The 12,308-nt window shown below is 41.5% G+C and overlaps 1 protein-coding gene across 3 annotated transcripts in view; it reads left to right on the top strand.

The window, feature by feature from the left end:
* EPSTI1 (epithelial stromal interaction 1 (breast)) overlaps nucleotides 1-12,308 on the top strand; it is a 123,676-nt gene that overhangs the window by 66,734 nt on the left and 44,634 nt on the right. For all 3 annotated transcript variants that reach the window (XM_012648812.1, XM_012648804.1, XM_012648819.1), the window contains exon 7: nucleotides 6,688-6,781. In XM_012648812.1, the coding sequence (XP_012504266.1) occupies nucleotides 6,688-6,781 (94 nt within the window). The remainder of the gene's footprint in view (nucleotides 1-6,687; nucleotides 6,782-12,308) is intronic.

The following is a 12,308-nucleotide window of genomic DNA, read 5'->3' as shown; positions in this document are numbered from 1 at the left end:
CCGTAATAGTTCTTAAGATCACCAGGGGTGCTTTTAAGAAACACAGATTCCCGGATCCCACTCCAGACACGCTGAATTAGAAAGTCAAAGGCTTGAGTCTAGTAATTTCTAGCAAGCACTACAGATGATTCTCATGTAGCCAGCCTCACAGTGGTCTTCCTGTTGGCATTTGGAAAACTGTTGTTCTATGAAATCCAGAATGGCATCTGCCAAGTCCTTCCCTAGTAAACACCATCATAGCGTGTATGCTTTTTCTCTTTTATTTGAGAAACATTTTAGACACACAGAAAATATGTATCAACCACTAAGGTCACACTGTTAAGATTTTACTTATATTTGGTTAAATTTTAAAAATAAATATTACAGAGACTGCTGATCTTCATTCTTTCCTCCTCCATCTTTCCCTAGCAGTAACCACTGTCCTGGTTTATAACCTTTGTCAATGGCCTTTAGCCAAAACCCACCAGGAACACACCTGGAGTCAAACAAGTTGTGTTTACTACTCACTGCAGCGAAGGAAAACATATACCTTAGGAAACAGTGGGGTATCTCAGTAAGAAAGTGTTGGAACCTATTGTTAGGATTTGGCGTTGGTTGGGTAATTTTGGGAAGGGTCTAAGGAAACAAGGTTGCTCTGGATTGGATGCCATTGGAATGTTGGGACAATTTTATGATTGGGTATCTAAAGAAATCTATAGGGAGGACAGAATAGACTAGAAGGAGAATGAAGCTGTAATTGGTAAAGAATTAGCAGCCATTCATTTAGTTATAGGAGAGGATGTTTGGTAATTTGTGGATTGCATGATGACCTCGTGTGAAACAGATGTTCTGTGTGACTGTATTCAACAGTAGAACAAGGCTGCATGATGACCTCATGTGAAATAGATGTTCTGTGTGACTGTTTGTATTCAACAGTTGAACAAGGCTCAACTGCAGCATCGAATCGGTTTATAATAACATTGAGGTCTAGATGTGAGCATCAGATCAATAGTAATAACATTCATTGAGTGTCGAGAAGGTGGGAGGGGCGAGGAGGGGATGGGTATATATACACCTAATGGGTGCAGTGCGCACCGTCTGGGGGATGGACACACTTGAAGCTCTGACTCTGGTGGGGCAAAGGCAATATGTGTAACCCGAACACTTGTACCCCTGTAATATGCTGAAATAAAAAATAATAAAAAACAAAACTGCTCTTCTTCTCACCATATGAGTTTTTCTAATTTTACTAGATTTACGTGAATTCACAAAAAGTACAGACTGTTGGTTTTTTAAATATCATTGTATCATAAGTTTTACAGAATTCCCCCCCCCACTAGATGTTTTGAGACTTAACCATATTGATTCATGATGTAAATCTAATTCATTCCCTTCTTCTTCTCCACCTCCTGCTTTTTCTTTCTTCCTCTCACTTTTTCTTCCTCCATCTTTCTTCTTTCTCCATCTCTTGGACTCTTACAAATGGTGCTGGATTTCAGGTCTCCTTGGGCACCTCTGTGAAGGTTTGTCTAGAGTAGACATCTAGACTTTATGCAATCTTCAACTCTATTGGATATTATCAAATTGCTCTCTAAAGTGGGAAGGCCAGTTTGTTCTCCCATCCACAATTTATAATAGGACCAGCTCTGCCAGACACATTCCTTGGCATATGGCAAGGTTTTTTTTCTTCCTTCCTTTTTTCTCTTTTCTTCTCTTTTCTCTTTCCCTTCCCTTCCATTCTGTTCCCCCTTCCCATCCATTCCCTTTTCCCTTCCCTTCCCTTCCCATACTCCTCCCCTTCCCTCTCCTGCTTCTTTCTGCCAGTCTGATGGGTATAACATGGTATCTTGTTTTAATTTTCACGTCCCCAGTTATTATTGAGATGTACCAACTTTTCACATGGATTTACTCATGAGAAGCTGCCACGTGCCGTGGTAATAGCACAGCCCCTGTAGCCAGCTGCCAAGTCTGAGTTCTGGTTTTGACACTTATTAGCTGGAGGACCTTGAGCGAGTTACTTCTATAAATTAGAGATTATAATGGAACCCTCACAAGGTTTTCATGAAGTTAATGTATGTAAAGTGTTTACAACAGAGCCTGACACTTAATAAGCACTACATAAGTCTTAAGTTGTTGTTGCTCTTTTTATTATTGTTAGTAATTGGGTTTCTTCTGTGAAGCTCATGTTTCTACCTTTTGCCCACTTTTCTAGTGGGCTGTTTGTCTTTTTCTAATTGGATTTGTTAGCATTCTTTATATATTTTGCACACTAATCCTTTTATTATTTTTTCTTTAGTTACAAATACTCTGGGTTGTCTTTTCATCTTATGTATAGTGTTTCACCATTTCTTTTCATGTATTAATACAAATATATAGAGTTATGAACTGTAAGTGAAATAATACACTTTAGTGTTTGGTATGAATAAGAAATATTTATGATATACCTTCTCTCTCTCTTACTGTTAGCTGATGTGCATAAACCAGCATAGCAGCTATTTCTCAATCCCTTTTTCAATACTTGAATCCAACCTTGCTTATTATTTCTTTTGTAAAATAAACATAAAGGACACACAGTCAACAGTACAAGACTGAACAGGCAGAAACAAAGTCATCTGATCACAATCAGGTAGACCTTAGGCTACATCTGACCTGTATATGTGTGTATATGTGTGTGTATATATATATATATATTTTTTTTTTGACCAGCACATTGTTGTTCCACAGTGTTTCAAAAATTTTAAAATTAATTGCCAAGTTATTTCACATTAAAAACGTAATTTTTAGCATTTTGGTTATCTCTATAAAAACTAGGACACCTGGCAATGCTGGCCTCGGTTCCCAGGGGCAGTGACAGTCTGGAGTCAGGTAGCAGCCGACCCCTTTATGTGGAAGATCACTCTTTAGATTGTCAAAATCCCTGCTATTTTTTTCTTGTCTCTCCATCACTGACCCTAGTAGAAGCTGTCATTTATGACTGGATGTTTGTCTGGATGCTGCAGTCAATTGAGTTTGTATGTTAGCCAGAAGGAGGGGAGAGAAGGTAAAACTGCCCCATCCATTCCCAGCAAGGCCAAAAAGAACCACAGGAGAGGTTTGTAACTGTTATTTCCCATCAAGGGTACCTTCCTAATCATGAGTGTTTAGGTTAAAAATTGGTAAGTTTAACATTTTTAGTAGTATGTTCGTTTACGTGTCTTAGCATGGTTCAAAGTTGGCAGATGTGGGTAACCGGGTTGAGAAAAGTGCTCAGCACCTTGTAGTTCTGCTGTGCGATGAGTGGCAGGCTCCTGGTGCACAAGCTCCTGCCTGTCCACGCTAAGTTTCTTTTTCCCTGTCTTTTTTCTTGAACATTAAAAGTCCTAGCTTTCTTTTCTAACTATTGAAACAAACAGAAAACCTTACAGGAATTGTCTTTTGCAATTCCGGGCTATTGGAATGAGCCAACACACACACTTCACTCTATGTGGCCTTTCCTATGTTTTTGATCCTTTCACAAAGGCCAAACTTTGTTACTGATGAATCTCCATCAACAGATTGTAAATATTCCATCACATCTCGATATAACAAGCCACATTCCTGTTCTTCCCTAATTTTCTCAAAACAAAGTTTCTCCTCTCAACCCCCCACACATCCTCAAACTAGAAAAGAAATTAATGGTATTAGGATAAATTAGTACTAATTTTTGTACTCTGGGTCTAGGTAGCTTCTAGCCCTGACGAGAAGGCATTTCAAGGATGAATAGGCTTTGACCCTTTCCTGCCTTCCTATTCCCATCCTAAAGCTCTGAAATGGCTAAAAAGCCAAACTAGATCCTTGAGAATTCTCTTTTTTTAAATTCTTCTTCAACTCTTCTTGGCCTCATATGTACTTTTGGAATTGATAACCTAAATTGAGAAACGATTCTCTTGTATATATTACTTTATATTATTAGGGTAGGCTAACGGCTGTGATAAACAGGCCCCAAAATATATAATAGCTTCAGCACTATGTTTTCTTTTCTTATTCATTTAAGACATCAGTGAACAGTTTTGAAAGATGGCCTCCTCTGCTCAGGTATTTAGGTACTGAAACTGACAGAGGCTCTACCACCTTCAATACATAACTTCCAGGGCTTCCGTGGTGGGGGTGGGGGATATCTCTATTCCAGCCAGCCAGAAGGAGAAAAATGTATGGAGACACATGCCTGGGAATTTATAATCAGTTGGTCTTGGAATTGGTGTGCATGCCTTCCTCTCACATTGCACTGGTCAAGACTCAATCCTACAGCCAAGCTTAGCTGCAAGGGAGGCTGGGAATGTAGTCAGGTGTGTGACCAGAAGTAGAGGAGACTGCCAAAAGCAGTCTCTGCTACAACTGTACTCTGTTGAGGTGAGATGATCCTGAAAAGCCCTTTAAGGATAAGCCATAGGAATCGCCCAAAGAAAAAGCAGGAAGGATGCTTAAAGACCCTGAGTTGGACATGAGTAAACTTTATCTTCCAAAACAGTCTAACCAGCTGTTCCGTGGAGAATAAAGGAAGGAATCCTTTATGCTTGGGTCAGAGCGATACGGTGCAAGAGGCCCATCTTCTTGGATAGGCACCGGCATCATAGTGAGGAACCTAAAGGAAAAGGTGACTTGTAGTGCAAGAGTCCAGGGTTCTTAGTCTAGTTGGACACCCCGCAAGGACATTTTCCTTTGTTTACCCCTCAGAGAGATTCTATATCTTATTTTTATTAAATATAACCACAGTCACCTACAGGGACCCCAATTCAGTTCAGCCAGTATATGGAAATTCCTTTATATACCAGGCACTGATGCTAATAGTAGAAAAATACCGGTTAGCACAGTAACTTGGGACTTCCTTTGTTTGTATAGTTGATGACTTGGCAATAATCCACCTTCCCTGCAAGTTCTTACTTGTATTCTTCTGGCAGTCCTGTGACCCTATCACCCTGCTTTAATTTCGAGGCATAAGTAGGGCAGTGATAATTGGCACAACGGTCAGAGCTGGAGGCTGGTGTCCAACTAGCTTTGTGCATGGCATTGGCAGGTGAGGAGCAGTAGTCAGCACACACCCAGGGGCTGCCGTCAACTTGGTCTGAAGTTCCTTCCTTGCTTATCACGGTGTTTCTTTTTCACTACTTTCTCCCGTGGTCTGCACTCTGCTAAGGATATTCAGAAATCTCCTCCAAACTTCTGGCAACTCTGTCTTCTTTTTATACTTTTGACTGATGACTTCATAAAGCCCCAGACAGTGGGGCAGCTTCCAGACTCTGTGACTTCATTAGTCTCCTTGTCTATTCTGGGCAAGATAAATAATCCAAGACAAATGGAAAGGCTGCTCGTCTCAACTGCTGAAGTCTTGCGTTTCTCAGGGTTACGTACCTTGCTTCACTTTTAGCTCTGCCTTTCCCTGCTCAAGCTTCTGACCCTGTTCAAATGCCATGTCCTGCCTAAGTAATTGTTTGTAGTGATGTTGGCATCTCTGTTTAATTTCTCAGTCCTTGTTTTGATTATTTTCCCCAGCGGATGCCATTTGTTCTTACCAGACCCTGTGTGTTTCCTTTGCCCATGTCCTAAGTACCTGATGAGTCAGATCTTAGCATTAGGCTTAAAATATTAGATGGAGGCAGAGGGAGGGAGGCAGATGGGAGCAGGCTGTGCAAGTCTGGCGCAATATAAATCAGCCCTCAGTGAGGTATTTGGTTGTGAATGTGGAATAAGGAGGCAAAAGTCCTACAAATTATATGAGAAAAGGACCAAGGAATAGAAATTAATCAAGGGTAGGCATGATGGGGCAGTCTTTGAGGTGATGACTAAGAAACAATTCCGGTGTTCAATGCTTCACAGAAGTGAGAAGAGAAATTGGGGTAGCGGTTTGGATTTTTAAGGGAAAACAAAGTACTTATTTAAACTGAGGACATTTCTAGGTCAGTCTTTCGGAGCTAAAAAGAAATGTCAGTGCTCTAGAAATTCAGATTCCTGTTAAAAAAAAAAAAAAAAAGAAAGAAAGAAATGTCAGAAATGCAGCCCAGAATCAGCAATACTTTTTAACCTCCATGGAAGGAGGTTATTGCCTCCCTTAAATCAAATGCAAAGGGGTGTGTGTGTGTGTGTGTGTGTGTGTGTGTGTGTGTGTGTGTGTGTATCTGTCTGCAGAGAAAAAGTTCATTTCTGCTTTCAGAATCCCAAAGGAGTCCATGATCCATAAATGGGAAAGAGTTTCTGGATTAGAAGGCCTGTGTATCCTGAAAGTAGTTGGAGCCATGAGGGAGATGAGGTGACTAGGAGAAAGACCTCAGGGAGTGAGGGGCTTAGTGTAAACCTGGTGTGAAATGAGGTGTTGCAGGCATTAATGTTCCACACCTCTATCCTGAAGTCTGAGTGTCAAGCTTTAAATGTTTAGATAGGAAATTAAGGCCCCATACTGTGGAATCTGAGAGAACATTTATTTTCATGTTGATATTACAAAATGGAAAAAATGAAATCATAGATTCACATTTTCACAAACCTAGTTTTGTATTTTTTGGAATAATGTTCTTCAAGAATGCAGTATCGCAATAGCATTTTGTTTTGATTTTCTACTACACCTTGTTCCCAACCTAACCTTTTGTTCTATCTAGGATGCTTCTAGTCATCACTCAAAGTCTGGGCCAGTATCCAAAGGCACAACAATGATATTTCTATTTTTATGAAGGCACTAACACCTATTTATGTTCCTGATAGCACAAATGCTGAGTTCTTGAGCAGACTGAACATGAAGTTGCCAAACAAAAGTACCTGTCCGACTGCTCTTCCTGACTCACGATCCTCCACATGGGTAAGTGGCATGTCATGCAGGGTGCTGTCTGGCACCTTTTAAAGGGGTGTTTAGTGACTGAAGATTAAGGGTGAAGAGTGACTTATCCAGCATAAAATGCTAGAACTAAACTAAAATGACCTGATCTCGAACTTTGACCTCAACTATTGCCTGATCTGGAAACTACTGCTTGTGTTTGTTACCTACATTATGGGCATCTGGGCTAAAATGTCAGCCTCAGAAAAGCCCTTGATCTTGCTCAGTCATCTCTCCACCCGTCCTCAAATTCTTAGGTCTGTATAAGGCCTGCTGACTGCATACAGTTTCTGCCCTGAAGGACTATAGCAGAGGGAAGTACAGTACTAATAGAGACAAGGCACACTGGTGAGTGTAGAGCACATCACAATTACAAGGCACCATTGCCTTGCCAGGAAGAAGCCTCTAAGTCAGTGTGTTTGTGTGTGTGTGTGTGTGTGTGTGTGTGTGTGTGTGTGTAGATGCTTCCTGGTAGAGATGACACCAGAGCTGAAACTTAAAAGATGAGTCAGTAAAGTGAAGAGAGTCATTCCAGGTATCAGAATTCATCAAGACACAGAAGCAAGAATTAAGGTATAAAGGCAAGAAGCATGGCTTGTGTTGGGGAACCAGAGTCAGGTAGCTGCAGTGTAGAAGAGGGAACTAGAAGGCCGGAGAAGTAAGCAGGAGCCATGAGGACTCTTTCTCAACAGCGGCACCACTGGCAGTTCGGGTACGACAGCTCATCGTGCAGGTTGCCTTGGGTACTGTAGGATGCTTAATGTCCTGGCCCCTGGGCACAAAATGCTAGTAACACCACTCAGCCATTGAGACATCCAGAAATGCCCCACACAGGAAGCTGGTGGTGCTCCTGGCAGAAAACCACTGAGGAAGTTTGTGTACCACAGTGGAGAACTTGGAACTCATTCTGTGAGTACTGAAGGCACTGGAAATTTTTAAACAGGGAAGGTTCAAGGTTAGATTTATACTTTCACTGGATCACACCGGTGACATTGTGAAGGATGGAGCTCAAGCATAGGGAGGCAGAGAGGCCGCTAGGGCTTCTGTGTTAGGCTGCACGAGGAGTGATGAAGACTTCGACCAGGACAGCAGGGGAGAGAACGGAGATGCAAGTGCAGGTCAGAAAACTGCTTAGAATGTGGAAGCCACAGGGCTTCATGATTGATTGGCTAATTGGGGCCCAGAAAGTAGATATCATTAAAGACGACCCTGGGAAAGGGTTGTAGTTGAAAGAAAAGATGGGTTTATGTTTTTAAAAGTCTTAGCTTTTCCAGGATGTGGGCGGATAAATAAGTTGTTAGAGAAACTTGATCTTTATGTTCCCCCATCCTGTTCTGGTTAAGGACCATGTATCAAAATGTCAAGAAGGCATGATGACACTTCTTGGGAAAAGGTCACTGTACTCTGCAAACCTTTAGGTGTTCCTTGTTGTTTTTTTGTTTTTTTCTTGCTACTACTTCTTTTGGTGTACCAAAGTCTAAATTTGTCAGCGTGGGCTCTGCAAGTTTATATTAACTGAAATCCGTCATCTCTCTTCCCTTTTGCAGGGCTCTGGGGAAAGAGTTGAGAAGCTGTAGGTAGTGAAGTGAAGTCCTATGCAGATGACAGCCCTGTCATCGGTCTGGGTATCCTCATGGCTGGGAGGGAGGGGAGGGAGAACAGGAATTGGATAGCTTTAGCAACTGGATTTTTGTCTACTGGGATGGTCTTGTTTTCTGTTTGAGGGCTCCCTGAATCCTGTGATTTGAAACACCTGGCAGTACTGTGCATGCCTGCTCTATTGATTTTTGGCTCGTTTCTTCAATTTAACAAGATCATCCTGAATTTTAATATTGTTGTCCAAAGCATTAGCAATGTCTCCCAGAGCTGCATTTTCTGTGGATTGATTAGTGCATTAGTCACATGATCCTCAGGGCTATTAATAGAAAATATGGAGTAGGATTGGAGGCTGGCTGGTTCCTTATGAACTGCATGCAATAGCTGCTCTCATTTGGACACCAAACTATTAATAAGTTGTTGGTGTTCAATATATTTAACGGACTTTTTACCCATATTATACTTTTCTCATTCTGTCTAATCCATATGCATAGAATTCTTCTGAGAATGCTTCGCAGAACCATTTCCAGTGCTGTAGGCAAAGCAAATATGTACATTGCACTTCTATGAAGAACATTTCTTCTCTGTTAAAAGAGGACAGTTGCAGTTTACTTTGGCAATAATCAATGTATACAGTGTGGACACTGTGATTCCCATCTATATGGGTTGTGATGAGTTGGAAGAATTTAACTTTGGGATTTTTTTTTTTTTCAATTTTAATTTTACTACCTAATGCCATTTCCCTGAGAAGATTTTTCTTACACTTTTCTTATTGAAATGCAGATCTGCCATTGGCAGATGGGGATTTAATAAATGATAAAATTATGTCTATGAAAAACTATAGAAAATGCCTTTAGGTGTTACAAGAAAATTCTTTTTGTATTAGGACTTCAGATAGAAGGTACTCACAGGGTTCGCTTGTACACATGGATTGATGTAGTTCTCTGTACTTGTGTGTGTGTGTGTGTGTTCGTGTGTGTGCCCGTGTGTGTAGGCAGAAGTACCAGCATCATCATCCCTTCCTCAGCCATTATCATTGAATATTTGCAGTTGTATGCTAAAGGGTTTCTAGTCTCTGGTTTGCTGCCCCCGCTTCTTCTACAAAGAATAACAACTTAAAAAAAATTCTCATCCTGGTGTTTCACTGCCCAAAATCATTCAGTGGTTCCCTATCTTCAAGGTCAAGCATGAAGTTAAAATGCCTTAGCTTAAGCACAAAGCCCATTTTGCTCTCTGCCTCTCTCTTCCCCTAGATCCTGTCTGTTTCTCTGTCTCTCCCCCCAGCCCCACCTCCAGATTCTGTCTCCCTTTGGATCTGCCTCTCTCCGGGCCTCTAGGATCTGGAGAACTGGCCTCAGTCTGAACCTTTGCTACTGCGAGTGCAGTCCATGGACGTGACTTGGGAGCTTACAGGAATGCAGACCGACCTCAGGCCCCGCTGCGCTCCTGCGTCAGAGCCTGCATGTAACACAATCCGTGGGTGGCTTGAGGGCACAGCTCTATAGCTCTCGCAATATCCTCTCCCACTACTGTGAGCACTCAGTGCAGTTTGGCTATTTTAATTTTTATCCAGGCATCACATGCTCATTCTTTAAAAAAGTCAAATAACGATTGTATATGTGCCCCTTGAATCCCACTTCCACCCCAATGGTTTAAACTTCTTGTAGTTTCCATTGCTGCTGTAACAAATTCCCACAAATTTAGTGGCTTAATACAGCACAAATTTATTCTCTTGCATTTCTGGAGGTTAGAAATCAGAAATGAATCTTAAGATGCTCAAATTGGGGTGTCAGCAGGGCTGGTTCCTTCTGAGGGCTCGGGGGGCATCTGCTTCTTGCCGCTCGGGCTTCTCTTGGCCGCTGGCTTTCGTCGGCTCCTTGGCGCGTGGCTGCGTCGTGCCAACCTCTGCTACTGCCTCGCACCACCCTCTGCCCTCGCTGACCTTCCGCCTTCCTGTTATGAAGACCCTTGTGATCACGAAGGGCCCACCTGGACAAGCCAGGCTACTCCCCATCTCGGGATCCCTGGTTTCTGCAGAGTCCCTTTGCTATATAAAGAAACATTCAGCGGTTCCAGGGATTAGGATGGGGACATCTTTGGGAGGGGCCGTTATTCAGACCACCACACTCCTCTAGTTGTTTCTGTTGTTAGCTCTGAATTTCTATTGTATTAACATGTTTTGCTATCTCTCAATTAATCAATTTTAGACCTTATTAACCCCTTTCTTGCCCTCATTCTCCTAATAGCATTATTCAGTATTTCAAGCTTTCCTTATTATGACTACATATTTTCTTACTGCCAAGCCAGTTAGCATACTCCGGTACGTTTTCTTTTACAAGTTTTGGACGTATTTTTGCATTTTCTTCGTTTCCTTTGAACATTTGTTTGTCTTCCTTCAGCTTTTGTGACTATTCTACAAAATGCCTCTTGATGCAAATTTCCACACAATTTTCCTTTTTGTGCCTGTCAGATAGTTATCCCCTCCACCCCCCCCCCCCCAATTTCTCTTACCTCCTGCTTTAACCTGCAGTGGATATTCTTTAGGCCTGCTGAACCCTTAACAGCTGTTATTCTGGGGCTTCCTTCAACACAATGGATCTCAACATCCTCTGCAGGTTGGATTCAACGGGGGAAATTTAAAAATCACTGATGCCTGGTTTGCACCCCCAGAAATCTTGCTGTGTTGTGGCCTGGGCTTGGGGGGAGGGGTTAAAGTTCCCCAGGTGATTCTAATGTGCAGTCAAGGTTTAGAATCACTGTTTTAAAGTCATGTTGGGAATTGCTTTTATTGCTTTCCTATGTTGGGTTTCCTGATTTCTGGGTCTCATTTCTTCTATTTTCTTGCTTTATTTCTTTGTTTTGGTAGAGCATGTTATTAGTAGCTTTTCAAGAGAAGATGCATGAGAGGTGAACATGTTTGGCTCCTTCCACATCTGAAACTATCTTTACTTAGCCCTCATACTTGCATTTTTACTGATGATGACTTCATATTGGAAATAATTTTCCCTCCAAATTCTGAAGGCATTGCTCTTCTAACTTTGAGTATTTGTTCCTGAGAAATCCAAGGCCGTGTGGATTTTAGGCCTTAGATGAGGGCTTTTCCCTGCTTTCTCTAGAAATATTTTAACATCTTTTCTTTTTCTGGTATTCTGCAATGATGTGACTCAGCGTGAGAATCTTTTTTATTCATTTTCAGTTTGGAAATTCATCTCTCGTTCTAGATGATTTTCTTGTGTTATTTCTTTGATTTATTTCCCCTTGATTTCCTCTTTATGGAATTTCTATTATTCTACTTCTAGGCCTCCTGCATTTCTCTTCTAACTTTTTTCTTTTAAACATTTTTCTCCTCTAATTTATCTTTGACTACTTTTTTTCTACCTTCTGGAATATTTTCTTGGCTAATCTCCTGAATATGTTACTGATTTGAGGTTTCCTTGGAGAGGTCAAGGGAGATTTTTTTTTTTTAATTTTCAAGAGCTCCTTTTTTTCTCTGTTGCTTTAAAAAAATATATCACCTTATACTTTTCGGAGGAAGCAATGCAGGGAACAGAAGAAAGTTTCAAAGAAGGGGGCTGAGAGGCTCACTGGTCAGGTGCAGGATTTTATAGAATTGTTTCGTTCTCAGCCTGGTGTTTGACCACTGCTGCCTTCTGTACTTGGGGTGCCTGGTTTGGTTGATCCAGAGAACACAGCATTTTTCATCTCCTGTTGGGGTTGAGGGAATTAGCACCTGCATTTTCAGGGCAAGAGCAGGCACCTGGGGGTGAACAGCTTCTGTTTGAGATAGAGTTTGTGTTTGTTTTGTTTTGTCCTCTGATTAGGGTAATTTTCGAGAGAAGAAGGGAGCAGAAACATCTTTACTTCAGCATGTCAAAAGGAGAAGTTAATGCTTGTCATGGGTTGAATTGTGTCTCCC

Source organism: Propithecus coquereli, unplaced genomic scaffold, assembly GCF_000956105.1.
Source record: "Propithecus coquereli isolate 6110/MARCELLA unplaced genomic scaffold, Pcoq_1.0 Scaffold11, whole genome shotgun sequence".
NCBI lineage: Eukaryota > Metazoa > Chordata > Mammalia > Primates > Indriidae > Propithecus > Propithecus coquereli.
Note: the sequence above shows the minus strand (reverse complement) of the source record. Positions and strands in the feature narration are given on the sequence as shown.